Genomic DNA, 17,500 nt, shown 5'->3' with positions numbered 1-17,500 from the left:
GGGGTCGGGCCACCCTGCTAGCAGAGCCTTTCTTTTGCTTGCTCGATTTTGGCGTTCTTGAGAAAGACTCTGCATGAATCGAGTAAGATCTTTATTGAATATGCGCTGCATGTTGCCAGGATACAGTCTCGAACCCAAGCCTAATATGCCAGATCTCGCCGCCATTTTGGTTTTTCATGGTACAGCGGGCTCAATTATAACCATGGGTTTTGTCACTAAACGGACACTCGCACTGAAAAAACCAGTTTAACGAGAGAAAACATAATTGACTAGTCCAGTTCGGGCTGTGGCGGCTTCAAAGAGTTGACGCGATTCGGGGAGAGCCTCCTTTTCTCCTCCTCAGTAAAGAAAAAGACAAAAGGAGGCTCTGCTCGCAGGGTGGGGTCGGGCTGGCATCCCGGGTATCAACTACGTGTACTGTACGTCTCACATTTCTGTGATCGTATGTGGGAAGAGTTTCTGTAAATCTCAACTGACTCTAAGGGTTTTTTTTCGAGGTACCCCAAATCTTCATCATTTGTGAAAATCCATATCTTCGGTGTATTGTAATTAGGCTAGAGAGCACTGTCGCCAAAGCCTCGCTCCGTTGTGCTATCCCTCACCAAGCTTCTTCACAATTGGCAGAAGTTAATAAATCTAATCGAACTAAAACAGTTGTGGCCAAACCCCATTTACTGTAACGTAGGTAAAAGAATGTTCATATTAGCAAGCAAAAACGATCGTAATGAAATAAATATGTGATTTGTGTTTTTTTATTTAAAGTGAAAAAAGTCGGATTCCAGCCTGGTGTGATCGTATTTTATGGAGACCAGGATTCCATGGAGATATTAATCTGATGGATTATCGCAGTCACAACTCAATGAGGATCAGTGATCACAAACCTGTTAGTGCTTTGTTTAAAGTTGGGGTAAGTGGAATGTTACGTACAGCTACGTATATTATCGTCTTTCTTGTTGAGGTAAAACAGAACTGCTGTTGTAAACTAAAGGTTTTGTTCTGTTTTCTCTGCTTTATGTCTGGTTTTGTAAAGAGTGAAATTTTGTGATGTCACTGACAGGTTCGGGTCGTCGATGTTGAGAATCAAAGGCAAGTTCTTGAGGATGTCATTCGAAAATTGGACCGACAAGAAAACGAGAATTTACCACAAGTACAGCTGGGTACGACGGAGGTAAATCATCACCCTTAATCTCAGTGTCCGGCCCTTCTAGTGGATGAGCAACCCTGGTTTTGGTTCAGAAAAAAGTGCTTTAATTTGTATCAAATGGAGTTTTTTTGTGCTGTGAAACTGTAATCTTTTACATGGCATTTGTACATTTATCAAACAAGCTATTGTAGTTCTTTTAAACTATTTTACCTTCCAGGTTATTTTTAAAGATGTTCAGTTCCTTGAAAAACAGTCGGCTCTTCTGGAAGTTGTTAACACTGGACAGGTGAAATGGGCGTTGTTACAACTTTTAACTTTAGTGAATAGTCCAACGTGGTTGTAAGGCCTTGTTTGGTACACGTATTCATTATGCAAGCGTAATCTATTAAGCACAAACGTAAGAATAAAAGTCTTTCCATTCTTTTGTGCTTTTGCTGGCATCACATCCTTTTTATCATATGTGTAAGCCGAGATGAAGCAAACATGGACACAACGCTTCTGGATACAAGGTGTTATAGAAGAAACAACTTTATTGGGTAACACAAATTACTGGAAAGCCAGTAGTTTCCATTGCGGCCCATACTTAGTTTTATAATATAATAATTACAGAGTGAAATAATTAAGAATACAAATCTGTTGGTATAACATTATATCAACTGAATTACCTAAGCAAATATACTAAAACGTTTTCGTAATAATAAAATGATACATCGAAAAGTTATAAAGTTTTCAGTTAATTTGTCTATTTGCCTTGCATCTCTGCCTAAGTCGTTCCAAAGCCTGGCAGCACTTGAATGGAAAGGAAGTAGACCTGAGTTGTTTCAGGATTAGGGTATTACCATCGCCTGGCTGTCCGCAGATCTATTTTGTAATAGTGTTTGTCTTTCGAAAATTGTACATAGTTTTTAAGGTAATCAGGACAATTTCCGTTTGCGGTCTTATGCAACAAGTATAGGTTGTTGACACGAATGATGTCGTCGATAGGTCGCCATTGTAGTTTTTTTTAAAGATCTTGACAGAGCTTTCTCTGATGTGAGCTTTTAAAATTATTCTTCCCCAACGCTACTGGATTTTTAAGATTCTATCCAATCGCGTGTTAGAGGTGTTCCCCCAAACCGTAATACAGTGCTCGAAAATAGACCAAATCAAGGAATTGAACAACAGTGCATCACAGTGGTTTATACGTACGTAAATACGTACGTTTTCTTGTGTTTGTGGTTGTGCTTTTGCTCACACTGTCATCATACGTGTAAACCAGCCCTTAATGATGACGTTGAGGATGACGATGATGATAGCAATGGTGAGATGACATTAGTTGTAGTGATGCTGTTGATAATGATGGATGGGGATGGCGATGATAAGGAAATGGTTTATTCTGTTTACTACGAAAACCACCGATCTGTGGAATGGGCCCGAATTACTGACAAACTGCCCCGCCCACTTTCGCTTGTAAATAGTTCAAATTATTCAAAGGTATTGTTTTCGACGCCACTTTTCAGGGTAGGGAACCTTTCTTGTACTCGAAAAAAAACAGCAAGTCCATGGTTGCAATTGCAACCTTTTCGCTGGACAAGAACAATTTTATCCATTTCTCCCCGGTACTCATGATTTTGAAAACGTATCTTTCCATTGTTGTGGTTGTTCCGGTACACCTTGACGGCGAAAGCTGGCTACTGCTCACACAGTGGGAAAGGAATTTGATCAAAATGCTTAACTGACACAGATCGGTGGTTTTCGTAGTAAGTGTTTTTGTTGCTCTTGTAAAAAGGTGTGATGATGGTGGTAGATGCGTGGGATACATATCTGGAAGGAGCAATCTTAACATGATTGTCATGGTGATGGTTATGGCGGGTTTTTTTTGGGAGGGGGGGGGGCGGGGCGGCGTTGAAACTTCATTGTGCTCTTTTGGCAAGGGATTATTGGTGAAACTTTTTATTATTTTTAGTATTTGCCGACTGTGAATCAACAGAAGGCTGCGCACCACATAAGTGCAAGTGTGGAGTTTCGAGCTCCAGAACTCAGCCTTTTAGTGGCCATTCTCAGGGAGTCACTCTGTTTTTTCATAACTGGTTTTGTTTCTCATGTGATTGATTGATTGTTAGGTGCAAGCGCAGTTTGCATTCATAGCCAAGTTAGATGACACAGAGTTCTGTAAACCCTGGCTATCTGTCAAGCCTTCTGTGGGTGTTATCATGCAAGGTATGTCGACCGCATTTGGATTTCCCCTCCCCTGTTTTATTCCAATCCGATTTTACCTTTTCTAAGAGGCATAGACGTTTCTTGGTCACTTGAGAATGTCATCGTGGTCACAAGAAACCGATTTCTTTAGATCATCAATATACGATAAACATCTCCACAGATATATTGAAAGGATATAACATGTCATATAAAGAATAGCTTTTATTGAAATATGGAGAATTCTTCCTTCTTTCTGGAGCAATCCTGAAACGTAGCGTCACAACGTTGAAAACCCTGATCTGGAAACAAAACTTGTCATAAATTTCCGATGAAACTTAGTATGCTGTTGCAAGAGTTCAGGATGATAAAAATGTATTGAAAAGGGGGCATTAAATGTGCTTTTTTATGCGCTGAGGAGTGGGCTTTTGGCCTCTTTTGGCAAGAGCTGCCCAGTTCTGGACAAATGTGGCTCCATATTTTCAATTAAAGCTGTGATACCGCGCAGAATCTGGCGTTATTCTCTTGTTTATACACATACGAACAAGAGAAATCGCATTTTGTCAGAATGTATTCTTAAATGTTCTGATTACGTGCATTGGGTTTGGAGGTCGAGTGTTTTTTACGGGCGCATGCTCAGAAAACCACTTGTTGATAGTGGTCCTTGTCTTTGTTAGGTTCGACCAAGCAAGTTAAAATCACCGTGTATGTTGACAAAGAATCTGCGAGAGCTTTGAATTCCGGCGAGGATAAACTTGAAGATATTCTTGTCCTTCATCTGGAAGGGGGAAAAGACTTCTTTGTATCCTTTGCATGTTTGTTCCCTGGTCTTTTGCGATATAATCGAAAGAAAGAGGGGAGGTGACGTAATAGGGGGCTTAAGTACGAGTTGAACAGCAACCGGAAGTGAACTGTTTTCCTTTTTGACTTGTTTTGACAGTACTGCATTTATATTGTTAAATATCTTTTCACTAGAGATGATTACGTAAAAATATGGAAGTCACTGCTGTCTTGGTTTGCGAAATGCTTCCTTCAGGTTTTCACCCCGAGCTCCTGGTTGTATTGCTGGAAGTGTTTCGTTGCTATTTCGGAATACGAGAGCTCGGCGCACCGGGGTCTGTTTGTCGTGAGGTTTCATCAGTGAATGCAGACATCACCTACATCGGGACCCCATATTTCGCAGAGAGGAAGGCCTGTCATTTGCGTTAAGTTTCTTGGACATATTTTCAGACAAAATATTCTTGGAAATTCGACTCCCACAAAAGCTTTGCAAACTATTAGCCTGGGAAAGACGAACGAAGAGGAAAACCAGTTTAGATGCGAAGATTCCTGCTTACTTTTCGTGGAGGATAGTCGGCTAGAACCCTCTATAAAATATACTGTGTGCGCAAACGACGGGTCAGAAGCAAAGATCCAACTTAACGCTCCTAGTCAAGTGTTCCACCACATCCACATAGACTGTACTCCTTAACATTAAGTAGGTATCGGTTAGCGGTAACTATATTCCTAGTGTGTTTGGCTCATCGATAGAGGCTCTTGTGCGCATGTATGGACCCATCAGAGAGGTTCCAGTGGCTACTCTTGTTGACTTGGTGAGTACATTCTTTGATCCAGTGGGAAGGTTGATCCAGATGCGTTTGTTCTCATGATGGCGGGAAGCAAAACTGTTCAAAATGTAATATATATATTTATTATATAGATACTGATGAAATACCAGGATTTCTCCTTTTACTAAAAAATCATATCTTCACCGCGCGCAGTGAACGTATCATTTTTGTCTTTCACATGTGAGGATATAACTGTCGTCATGGTAACAAACACGATTAGCCAATAAAACGCGAGCTTCCTCTTCATTTCACGATACTTTTGTGCTTTCATACAATTCTTCTCTACTACATTAACATTTTTATTCCAAAATTTTACATTATCATGATTTGTTTTTCATAACTTTCATATCTTGTTTCATGTTACATAACATGCGTGTTTTAGTGTTTGGTGAGCAATTTTTCAGCATTTCGAAAATGAATAAAACAAGTTGTTTTAAATCTAGACATTTCATCAATATCTATGTAATAAACAGAACATTACATGGCCGCTTGGGGATACGAATTTTATCTTCGAGTGCTGAAAGTATCTCTCACGAGTGAGCGAAGCGAACGAGTGAAAGATACTTTCAGCACTCGAAGATAAAATTCGTATCCCCAAGCGGCCATGTAATATCCTCTCTCTATATATCTTTTTTCTTGTTTTAGGAGCATATCAACCCGTTAACCCCCTCAACTTCGTCAAACGCGGAACCGCTGGAGATTCCAAAAGAGTTGTGGCTTTTAATAGATCATCTGTTTAAGTTTGGTATGAATCAGGTCAGTGCCAACACTTTTAAAATTACCAAATTTGTATTTAGCTGAACAATACACGAACAGAGGTTGAATTGAATGGCTTTGGTCAACTACGGCCTCTGATTGGGTAATATTAACGAGCTTGAAACAGAATATAAATTTATTAACTGTGGTGACACTTATGGAATTCTTCACCTGTCAGGGAAAGGTTCAAGTTTCTTTCAGAGTATGGTGTTTGACATGGGTGGGGGACCACATGTGCAGGTGAGCGCTCCAAGCCTCCCTCAGCACAATGATAAAATACCGTAGCACTCGCACACAAAGCAACAGCGCTAAACGGTGTCAAGCATGCAACGAAATACGCAATAAAAATCCAACGCCATCGTCACGCCATCTACTGATCAAGTTGGCGCCTCTCGTTAACTAATTTAATATGGAATTGCGACGAAATTGCGCTAATCCTGGCTTTGACTAAATTTTATGAGTTTCTACGGTAACTGGCCTTCATAAGAATTAGAGTGCTTACGTCTCGGTTTAATACCAACCCAAGGGCTGGGAATAGAGGGTTAGCAATAACGCGGATGAAATGTTATCAAGATATCTCGGTTTTTATGGTGTTTCATTCGGATGAGCGCTAAGCATAGGCTAAACAAACGAAAGATTGAAGTCATCCTTGTACTTATCATGACAATTTAAGCAACTGTCTCTGATTATAGACACCTGAACAATTCAGATTGCTTCAACGGGATTCGAATTCATGACCACTGCGATGCCGGTGCAATGCTCTACCAACCCGCACTTCAATTACACATTTCTTTTATTCATTGGGTCCTTTCACGGGAACAAATGAGCTCACTGAACAAATTGACCAGGTCCCAACTGTGTGGCTTCATAGACCACTTTTATAAATGGCCACTTTTGCATTTGTGTTAATTAGACCTGACTGCCCTCATTTCGAAACAAAAATTCTTTTGAAATTTTGTTGTCGTAGCGAGGCTAGACAGGCTCATTAGCATATTATATTTGGCCGCCATAATGAAAGAGGTCTATTCTTTATTTTCGCATTCCCCATAATACACTTTGTTTGCCCCCCTCCCCCCCCCTCCAAATATTGCATACACCATAGCTTTCAAATGCTCTTGGGAATATGCAGTGTCCCAAGAGCATTTGACAAAAATGATTTATGCAAAATGTCGGGAACAAACCAAGTGTATTATGGGGAATGTGGAAATAGAGAATGGCTCAGTTGGTAGAGCATTGCACCGACGGCGCAGAAGTCATGCGTTCGAAACCCGCGTTGAAGCCGCCTGAATTTTTCAGCTGTCTGCATGAGACAATTGCTTAAATTTTCTAGTTAGAGCGAGTTTCAATTGAGTGTCGTAAAACCAAAATCAAAGTAATTACTTTGGCCAATCAAAAAGGACGGCGACAATCTCGTAAACCAATCAAAACTCGAAGTAATTACACGTAGCCGACACAAAGCGCGGGAAAATGTGCACGCGCGAGCCACGATTGGTTTTGGTTTCACTTTTGATTGGTTGAAAAAAATGGCGCGAGAACTTTGAACTGAGGGAAGTAATGCAAAACCAAAGCAATTAGCTAATTACTTTCGACACTCAATTGAAAACCGCTCAAAGTGTGAGGATCACTTCAACAATTCGTCAATAACCAGCACTTCAAATACACATTTCTTTCCTTCATAGGATAAACAATGAAATACTTCAAGGCAATAGACCACTTTCATAAATGGCGACCACTTTTAACCCTACTGTTCTCATTTTGAAACAAAAATTCTTTTTAAATTTGCTCGTCGTGGCAAGGCTAGAAAGGCTTATTAGCATTAATTAAAACAAAAGAATATTATATTTGGCCGCCATTATGAAAGAGGTCAATAAACGAGTGACTAAGTGCAATTTTTTTGCGTCCGTTTCATTTCACTTTTTTGTTTAACCCTAGGACAACATCTTAAGGCAGGGTGGTCTACAGGGAGAGTTAGAAGAAATTCGGGCACATTTAGATTGTTGCAGAGGCGGCAAACTGCGTATCCTTTTCTGTGCTCTTTTTTGTTGGTTGGCAGTAAGTGTGCGATTGGTTTGGTCTTGCATTATTAAATCTTTGTGATTTGGCGAAGAAATGTCACGCGTGACATTTTCAGCGAATCAAAGACGCAATTTTATTTCTTTTTCTCTCTTGCAGTGTTTATGTATAAGTTCCATCATCAACTTTTACCTTCAGTCTTTGATACCTTTTTAATCCTGTTAGGAACATACATAGATATAACATTAGGTTATCCTCCAGGGTGACCTATGTTGTCCCAAAAGCCAGAAGAAACTATTGAATTTTCAACATAAGGTTCCAGGGTGCTAAAGTTTGGAATGATGTAAGTGATGACATCAAGCTTCTCTCTCTGAAACGTTTTAAGGAAAAAAATTTAAGTCAATCCTTATAGCTAAATATGAATAGCAGGCAGATTTACCAACACTATATTTTTTCTGGCTTTCGGTTGTTTAATACTGGCCTCTTAGCTTTCTTTTGTGGTTTTTCTGTTTCTGCTAGCTATTTCTCATTTTTTTGTGTAGTGTGTGTAACCTGACCCTTTAATATAATTATTTATTAATAACCTAAGTAAGGCTGCCAATTCTTTTTAGCCCTTAATGGTTATTTAAGGCGGCCTTTACTCTTTACATTTTTGAAAGGAAAAAAAAAATCTATATATTTTTTTAATCATGTAAATTAATGTAGGGTACAAATAAAGGTTGTTGTTGTTGTTACACAGTAAGAGGTATTTTAAACAGCTTTCAAGTTGGCCTTATCTGGAATTTATTGTGTTTATTAAAGTCTCCCGGTGACAAAACCCTTGAAACTTGTTTTTATTCCTTAACCGTTAAAAGCTGGAAGCGTTCATGCAGTAGCGGAAGCCTTATTGATATTTTTAGAAGCGTTACCAGAACCAGTGATTCCTTACGCGTTTTATCAGAGAGCGTTAGAGTGCTGCAATAACTACAAGTTATGTCAACAGGTAATTCACAGCATCACATTCATTGAGTTCAGTTCGTCCACTTCGTGTTTAGTTAGAGCATTTATTTCAGCTTAATTCTTGAAAACTTGTTTAAATGATTTACAAAGAATGCTCGTTTTGCCCACGGCTATAGTGCCAGACGCACCCATCATGTTATTTCACGTGTTCTTGCTTTTCTTATTTCTTGCAGTTAATATTTCAAATTCCACAGAGCCATAGAAACGTCTTTACGTACATAAGCGCTTTCCTCAGAGAACTTTTGCTATGTTCCGATAACAATAAACTGGATGCGAAGACTTTAGGTCAGTGAAAAAGCTTTTTTTTTTTTTGTAACGTAAAATCGTTTGAACTAGTTCGAAATCGTCTAAGTTCAGTCAGCTTTTAGGTTGTGGTGAGCAGTGAACGTATGTTGCAAGCAAGTTGCAAAAAATGAGGTGGGGAGACTGGGGAGAGGAAACTTGGAGGCGGCGTGGTCCAGGTTAGAGCGTTGGGTTTGCATGCGGCTGGCCTGGGTTCAAATCCCGTTCTAACTTCTGGTTCGGATTTGTTTCCGGTTGTCCCGGATTCAACTCTACCACGCTTTGTAAAATAGCCAACTGGTTGCCTCCTGCCAGCTGGGGTTCTTAATGATGTTTCTGTTAAGTTTGAATTGTTTCTTTCAGATGATTAAAAGTGGGGTGCCTGTGAACTAGCTTGATCGCTAAAGTGCACTTCCACTAAACAAAGCATTCACATTTTTTTTTTAACACCAGCGAACGCTTGTGCTTTAACATCATGAGAACCATGTTGGGTGCAAAAGAGCAATGGCCACCGCTAATGCTTAAAGAATGTATTATTATTATTTTATGTGTGTGAAAATTCAATCACAGTGCAGTATTTTCCAATTTTTTCGATAAACCAAACACTCTCTCTGTTGGTTATTACGATCGAAATCAAATCACAGGCTTCGGGAACCGTTGCCTTACGAGTTTTAGAAACTTTGGCCAATGGAGCAGCTTTCGATGGAGTGTGGAGAGTAGCAACGCAATTGCTTTGGTTTCGAATAAAGATGCTAAAAACGTTCGCGCGTTTACTCGTACTTGGAGCAGCTTAGATAAAATTGTATCGAATTCTGTTTTGCTTCATCACGCTTATTAATTAGCTCGATTGGTCATCTTTGGTCCTTGTATTAGAAACATCTCTAACACCAATAAATGTCCTTCTCTGGACTATCCCAATCTTTATCAAGTTTGTCGTTTTATTATGTGAATAGCTCCGTGAGCGGGCAAGATGAATCAAATCACGCGCTGTGATTGGCTAGCCGAGCGGGCAAGATGGAGCTATCTTGCCCACTCGAGATTTCTCGCTTGGTCCCGCAAGATCAAAGATCATTTTATTGGTGTTTTATCGCATATAATAAATCCTTTATTGACCAAGCTTGTTCGAGCTTTGATATTGGCCTCGTTCTTGTTTTGCGTGTTTATGGACCGAGATGATAAACACGCAGAAAAGAACTTGGCCAATATCCAGCCATCTTGACCTCAAGCTTGGTCAATAATCCATATATATTGGTCTTCTTGACTAACAAAATGTTGTATTTCTCGCAGCAACATTATTTGGTACGCTATTTTTACGGGCGCCCCTGAACAACGAAGCAGGACTAAGCAAACGAGCAATCAATCAAGTGACGCAGAAGAAAGCTAGATTTATGTACCACTTTCTGGTAAACGAGTTCGGTCCTACGCGGTAACAGCTGAAACAGGAAAGCCGTCTTTTTGTAAAAATCGATCGAGGGTTTTAAATAATATTTTTATTCAGTTTGAAGCGCAACACTGTAAATTTTTAAAAGTAGTTATTTCATATCAAGGTCATGTTCCATTAGGATCAATTATTGCAAATGAAATCGTCATATATTATAGAGATTGAAAATAAGAACTCTTTTCAATCATTTCTAGTTGGAATCGCGTTGACTCCTGGGAAGTTATGTCCACCTGGTCCGACTTGAAAAACCAATCCTTTTTCGATCGTTTGACCTGATTTAAATATATGATCAACCGGAAGTGGTTTTCTAACACGAAAAAACCTCAACCTACTCAAGAAAATCTAAAACCGTTGATCCCAGTGGAACACGACCCTCGAATCTCGAATAATTCTACAGCAACGAATTGGACTCTGAGAAGGTCAACATTAATGAAGGCAACTCGAACCTGAGTTGTACTGTTGTTTCTGTAAGAAGTCAATTAGACATCTTTTATTTTAAATGTAACACTCAGGGTTGTTAGGTATTTTAATACCTTGAGGCACTTTTTCACTTCACTTCACTTTTTCACTTCACTTTTTCACTCTAGCTCTCCAACGGGTTCTCTCGTGCTCCAACTTTATTGAAAGAAGTGTTGAAAGGCTTGACGTCCCTTGAGCCTACACTATCGTGATTTACAGAATCTGAAAGGCGTTGAATCGAATATGTAACGACACTTTCTTCTTAGCGGAGAGTTAAGAATATATTTATTTTTGTCGGTTTTGCTGAAAGACGTACGGGGAGCCTTTGAGAATTGGAAGGTGTTCCGTTCATGAGCAGAGCCTAAGAACGAGTGCAGCAACAAAAAGATCACACACTTAAAACTTTATTTAACTGGAAAGACGGTATTCTCCAAATTTTTGCGAAACCGAAAGTGCATCACCCAAGAGTAAGGTTACCCAAATTGGCCCAGTCCCCATCACTGTCAAAAAAGTGTCTATTTTTAAGCCAAGTTGTGCGGGAAAATAAAAGATAGACCAAATCGGCTAACTCAATGTTGTAGCTAATTCAAACCCTTTGTGAATAAAACGCTTTGTTCCAGGTATTTCCATATCATTTAAATGTGAATGCTACATTATAATGCAAATACAATACACAAAGAATTATTTACCCCCGGGAGATTTGTACAAAACTTGGTTTAAAAATACACTTTTCTGACGCTTATGGCGACAAACCTGATACCAGATTTTTACTCTTGGGTAATGGACTCCTGGCGAATTTCTCGCAGGTCAAAAAGGCTGAAAAACGCCCGAGTTCAAATTTGTAGTTGCATTTGTCGCAGGAGCCCTCGTGAAAGTTCGGAAAACAGTTAGAGGTTGTTGCATGATATGGCACTGTTATTTTAACAGTTTCTCTGCTATCAGATTATTTATGTACCGTAGGTGGAGAAATCTTAAATACCGTGTGCTTTTATCCCTCTATGTACAAAATGTTATTCATCCATTGAATTATTTAGTGCCCATTTCGTTTTATATTTCCATTCTCTTAAGCTTTTTTTGTTCAATTAAGGCTTAGCACTTTTATTAAGGTTTGTAAGATAACAGAAACAATAACAACAAGAACTAAGAATCAAATGACTTTTTAAACACTTAAAATGGACTGTAATTGCGAGAAAGATACTGAAATAAAATGGGATGTCGCCACCAGAGCCTTGGGGATTGAAGACCAGTTGCAAATGCTCAGTTCCCTGTAGCTCTATCATCCGTTTTATCCTGACGTGAGAAAGTCACCGCTTGGCGTCTATGATGATCACACTGATAAGATTGGTCGATTTTTTCCGCATTCCAAAGAACGGTGGGGTGGTCTTTATTATTAGCTTGGGCTGCCTGTGTTAACTAAATAAATTGAGCAAGAGCCGATACAATGTACATTTGATTTAGTACTGAATGTACTTTATTTCTCAATTTGTAATTACGCCGATCAGATCAAGCCAGTTTGATCCAACGTACACCGACAGGAATATTGTCCACAGTTGCTTGCTTTTGCGTTAACCCCAAACATCTCTTCCCCAGATCTCCGTTGGTTAAGGTTTAAAATGGCGTCGGCGAGAGCTCACACCTCCGTAAACTTATTGCAAAACTGAAAGATTTATATAATTTCAGACAATTCCGTTTTGTGATATAAAATTTGATCTTACATTTATACCTATTTGAGGATAACTCATAAAGAAATGAGGTTTTTACCCGTTTGGTTTACACTTACAGTTAGGAAAACGCCGTGCATGATACGAAAAATGATCACACATCGGCTGCAAGTCTTGCAAACTTAGTGTTATCTTGAGAAGAGACACCAATTTTTTGCGTGGAATGCACAAAAAAAAATGTTAAAAACCCCCCGAAAAAAAGAAAGAAGAAAAAAAAAAAACCTTTCCTTCGAGCCGGAGTCGAACCAGCGACCTAAGGATATCATTGCACACTCTACAGTCCTCCGCTCTACCAACTGAGCTATCGAAGGAAGTCGCAGAGGAGAAATAATTTTTTTAATATAAAAACTAGTGAACCTTAAATACATAACGCTCCCTTACTAACCCCGTACTTTTTACATTATTTCCTGCTGTCGTCAATGTTTATGTTAATCAATGACCACCGAAATAGACAGTTTTCACAAAAAGGTTGCGTTTTTCGGCTAAAACGAATGTTTTGGAAAAATTTCCGGCCCCAATCCTCTCGCGGCTTCGCCGCTCGCACGACACATACAACAATTCAACAAGCGCCTGTCCGCAGGCGAAATGCACAACGAAGATAGCAAACGCTTCTGTTGCACAAAATGCAGGGGCACCCAACGAAGGTGTTCCGCAGTGGGAATTCAGCTGGCTGACAAGTTATTAATATTCACTCTCTTTCGCTAAGAAACTTTAAGTATTTTTAGCATTTCAATCCGTGCTGGCTGGATGTGAACAGAAACTGGAGGAGAACACGTTCTCGAGAAGCTTACGCTTGTTCAACTTATCGCATGTTATGAAAAAAAAAACCCTGTTTTGACCTGTTTGGCGAGCGGTTTAGATTCAAGAGGTTCCTTGATGACTGGGAAACAGTGACACTAGGTCGGCTGGCTGGACGTTTCTCTCACTATCTCGCTGGGAGCCGGAATTTTACTCAAATCATCCTGGGAGTGCGGAATACCTTTTTTTCCCCAGTAAAATTTAAAAAACTAAAAAAAAATGTTTTATTAGCGTTTCCTTGTAAGTTTTTTTCCTATTATTACGCATTTTGGAAATTTTCGTTGAGTGCCCCTGAAAATGGCTAAGGGCAGCACAAGGTGTGAGAAGCCCAATCTCGACCCCAGTGCTCTTCTCTTGACTGAGGGAGAGAAGAGCTCTGGGGAACCCTGAAACAAAGTGTCTTCTCACTGGTTTTCGTGAACAATCAAAAGCTCCTCTAATTGGCGCATTCATGTTAGCACGAGAAGTGAGCAGGCGCCGTAAGATTCAAATAGCCAATTTTTGGCTATAAGAACCCTACTGCGCACGTTCTCCTACATAGAGTTTCCAAGAGCCTTGGGTCGATCCGAGGCTCTGGTAACGTGGTGAGAAGCCTATCGAGGATGAAATGGGCAGAGATGGCTATACATGATTTTCTCCCCGTGTAGACACAATTTTATGTCAACAATTTTTGTTGTTTCCGAAGGCTAATATGAGTCTCGTAACCTTCGCTGGCCGCTCTGAGGACACGATCTACCAACACTCCTCTGAATTACCTCTCCTTTTATTTAGTTGAAAAATCGCGGGGAGCGTCGAGAAACCCGACGAAGTAAGCGAACTTAAATAACGTATAGCAAACATATTTTGGATCTAAAATCCTATAACGGTATCACTGAACACTGCTATAAAACGAAAAAATTATAGAATAAAACTACTTTACATTTGTTTTCTTGTTTTCTGTACAAATACGAAGGCGTCGCGAAAGAAATAGGGTAAATAATAAAAACCAACAACCAAGAACTAATTGAAATTGCATAAAAAAACTCCATATATAAATTTGGCGATGGAATGATGTCCCACAGTCGGCTAAAACAACAGACTGCAGTTTAAGAAACGTTTTGGCTGTTGCTAAGTGAAATCATCAACTTGCGGGCAACATGAAATGACCCTTAATTTCGGAGTAATGCACGGATAAACCATTTAATTTTTGAGGAGCGTGGGGTGGTGGGCAGTTAATTTCGATTCTTTTCGTTAACACAGCCTCCACAACAATTTCAATTCCACACCAAGAGGCCCTTTTCATGACCGTATCACGTGACCTTGTCAATCAAAAATGGTCGTGGTATAAAATAGATGCCAGGCTTTGCCATCCAGCAGCTATTTTCCATGCAACTCCCAGTAGATCTTTGAAGCATTAAAATCACCGTAAAATCTCTCACATAAAATGTCAGTTGGCTCAAAATTGACATTCTTACTAATTTCATCACACTCTTTCCATTTTTTTAATGATTGACAAGGTCACGTGACACGGTCATGCATGCAAAGGGTCTATCATACGACACACAACAAATTGTATCGTATAAACTCTTGTTCTTAGGCCATCGTAGCTTGATTAAGAAAATAACACAAACAGCGGTGATAAACATTGTATTCCAACGCATTTTTATAAAACTTGACCTTTCGTATGCTTTTGAAAATGTGTGTTGACTAGCATACGAAACGTCAAGTTTTATAAAAATGCGTTGGAATACAATGTTTATCACCGCTGTTTTTTTTCTTAAACAACAAATTGTATTTGTGCACGAGTCTTTTCTGTTTTCTTGTGTCTCATGTTTTAAGTATTCTTGCCCTCAAAAATTAAATGTTTCGCGAGTAAATCGGTTCTTGACTGAACAAAAGGAAAAACCAAAACGAGGCCAGACTACTGACTAAATACTAAAGCTATCAAAGTAGTTGAGTGATAATACACTAAAAAGGCCTCAATGTGCTGGAAAGTCCTCTGAGAGGCCATCGCGTCGAAGGCACATCTTTGTTATCCACATCAATGAGCATTACAGGCTCCCGCATACAGATCCTGGAAGAGTAGCACGGACACGAGTATGATACAGCAGCTCGCACGGGGTCGTTGATAGAAGCCTTTTCAATCTGAGGAAGAGCCACAATGTGTACTACGGGGAGAGGGGTAGGGCCAGATTTAGGTGGTGCATCTAAAAGATCTCCTGTAGTCTTCTCCCAAGCACAGCCCCACAGGTAGATACCGTATACAAACATACCGTCCAACGGTGGCTCTCTCAACTGGTGAAAAACAAGCAAGAAGTGTAAGTTATTTTAACAAGTGCACATGCAGAAATTCCGGTCTCACATAGGAAATGAAATTTGACAAAATAAATGGCCTGACTAATGGTCTCTGGACGAGACTGAAAGGGATATTCAATTTCTTACATGGTCCTTATCCCTTCCTGTGATCTCTGTTTGGAAAACAAACGGTTCTGTTGAGGAAGATTTCCCTTCGGCATTTCTCACGGCCTCCTGCAAAGAAAGGCAAATAAGAAAGAAGGCAATGCTGTCGATGCAGATTCCACAGTACACGGTCGCAATGATGTGTTTTGTGCACTGTATTACTAAAGCCTATCGCGTCATTTTCGTTTTATTGACAAACTAAAATAATTGGCCTGGAAGGGGGGACGGGAGTGGGGGAGATTTAAGAACAATACCAATACAGTACGACAGCATAACGTCTTAATTCCTGTTAATTAAAAGTTAGGCTGCGATTTCCAAGTACCTGTTTGATTATGGACAAAAACCTCCGTGGGTTGAAGAAGGCTCCAAGCCAATACGCTGGAACTTTATCACGACCCTGACAAAAGAACAACAAAAATGCACAATCATGATCAGTAAAGCAAGCGACTCCTTTCCTATTTTATTTGCCAAGAGAGATGGGTCTGAAAAATCTTAAATTCCATTTTCCATTTCAGTAGTTGAATCTTGCAATTGTAGAAGGAGCGAGAGCTCTACCTACCAAAAGGACTTCACACTTGAATCAACTAACCTGACTAGGATTGACAGTTAAAACTTTGATACAAATCTAAAGGATAGCTGCGCTCTTCTGAACGACAATAGGGAGCTTAAGCAACGACAACGGCGACGGCAACGAGAACGTCAGGAATTTGCATATTTAGTGGGTAAAAACAATAGCTTTGCACGCCCTGCACGTGCGTTTTTCACTTTTGTCCATTTCGTTGCCGTCGTCAGCAAAACAACAACGTGAAATAGCCAAGTTTTTGGTTTTCTGACGAACGTCAGCACCTGAGGATAAATTTTCATTTTCTCTCCTAAAATGGAGTGGCGTTCCGACTGGTGTCATCTTTGAAGAAATACCACACCCTTGTCATATTAAAAACGTTGAAATAGTCACGAAGCGATTAAAACAACACAAATTTATATTTTGAGATGACGTTCTCGTTGCCGTTGCCGTTGTCGTTGCTTAAGCTCCCTAATGATATTTAGTTGCAACCTGGCCCAGAGATGAGGGTTCTAGGTTTACATATGGATCCTCTGAGTTCGAACGCCGAATTTGTATTCGGTATCCAAATGCAATTCAACGATGCCTTGTACAAGACCACATGGCCGTAGTTGCATTCTGAGGCAGATAGCGCTCTCGACCGTTCGATAAACTGTAGCCTTCTTGCGTCTAATAGGCATTAAGGAGTTTAAGCACGCGACGTTTTTGAGCCGCGGACGGTAACCGGAAATGAACATTTCGCATGCCAGGACAGTAGCGTTTTCCAGATTTTTAACCTAATAATCTCTAATGGAGGAAAGATACTTAGCAATATAAAGGTAGTAGTGACAAGACAAGTTAAAAGAGAAAACAGCTCACTTCCGGTTGCCGTCCGTGGCTCAAAAACGTCGCGTGCTTTAACTCCCTATTAATATTACTCGCTCGTACATCTTTTTTTCCTGGTATAAATCACACGACGATACTCAGGATATTGACTCTCAGCGTTGTTCATTAAAAAAGAGTGTGTAGGAGCATAAATATGACCAAAATTGAAAGAAATGATCCTCTCAAGGCTTGCCCAACGATCTACATTGGGGAAACAAAATGTACGAGCGAATAAAGTTT

The 17,500-nt window shown here is 39.9% G+C and overlaps 2 protein-coding genes and 1 non-coding gene across 6 annotated transcripts in view; 1 reads left to right on the top strand and 2 right to left on the bottom strand.

Moving 5' to 3' along the window:
- Positions 1–12,313, top strand: part of LOC138053024 (inositol polyphosphate 5-phosphatase OCRL-like) — a 34,047-nt gene extending 21,734 nt beyond the window's left edge. For 3 of the 4 annotated variants that reach the window (XM_068899697.1, XM_068899698.1, XM_068899694.1), the window contains exons 14-24: positions 763–907; positions 1,058–1,168; positions 1,362–1,430; positions 3,247–3,343; positions 3,997–4,121; positions 4,801–4,911; positions 5,572–5,682; positions 7,615–7,699; positions 8,550–8,677; positions 8,868–8,979; positions 10,264–12,313. In XM_068899697.1, the coding sequence (XP_068755798.1) occupies positions 763–907; positions 1,058–1,168; positions 1,362–1,430; positions 3,247–3,343; positions 3,997–4,121; positions 4,801–4,911; positions 5,572–5,682; positions 7,615–7,699; positions 8,550–8,677; positions 8,868–8,979; positions 10,264–10,406 (1,237 nt within the window). In that variant the 3' untranslated portion in view covers positions 10,407–12,313. The remainder of the gene's footprint in view (positions 1–762; positions 908–1,057; positions 1,169–1,361; positions 1,431–3,246; positions 3,344–3,996; positions 4,122–4,800; positions 4,912–5,571; positions 5,683–7,614; positions 7,700–8,549; positions 8,678–8,867; positions 8,980–10,263) is intronic. The other variant, XM_068899695.1, reaches the window with a different exon arrangement.
- Positions 12,314–12,822: 509 nt separating this feature from the next.
- Positions 12,823–12,908, bottom strand: Trnay-gua (transfer RNA tyrosine (anticodon GUA)). Its single transcript is given in 2 exon segments — positions 12,823–12,858; positions 12,872–12,908. It is a non-coding gene; the product is annotated as a tRNA-Tyr (tRNA).
- A 1,232-nt stretch (positions 12,909–14,140) lies between these two features.
- LOC138053023 (dynein axonemal heavy chain 8-like) overlaps positions 14,141–17,500 on the bottom strand; it is a 117,765-nt gene continuing 114,405 nt past the window's right edge. The window contains exons 92-94 of the mRNA XM_068899693.1: positions 16,157–16,231; positions 15,817–15,903; positions 14,141–15,669 (exon numbers count right to left, since the gene is read on the bottom strand). Of these exons, the coding sequence (XP_068755794.1) occupies positions 15,343–15,669; positions 15,817–15,903; positions 16,157–16,231 (489 nt within the window). The 3' untranslated portion in view covers positions 14,141–15,342. The remainder of the gene's footprint in view (positions 15,670–15,816; positions 15,904–16,156; positions 16,232–17,500) is intronic.

This window comes from Montipora capricornis, chromosome 6 (assembly GCF_036669925.1).
Source record: "Montipora capricornis isolate CH-2021 chromosome 6, ASM3666992v2, whole genome shotgun sequence".
NCBI classification, from domain to species: Eukaryota; Metazoa; Cnidaria; class Anthozoa; order Scleractinia; family Acroporidae; genus Montipora; species Montipora capricornis.
This window is presented reverse-complemented; position numbering and strand designations above follow the sequence as displayed.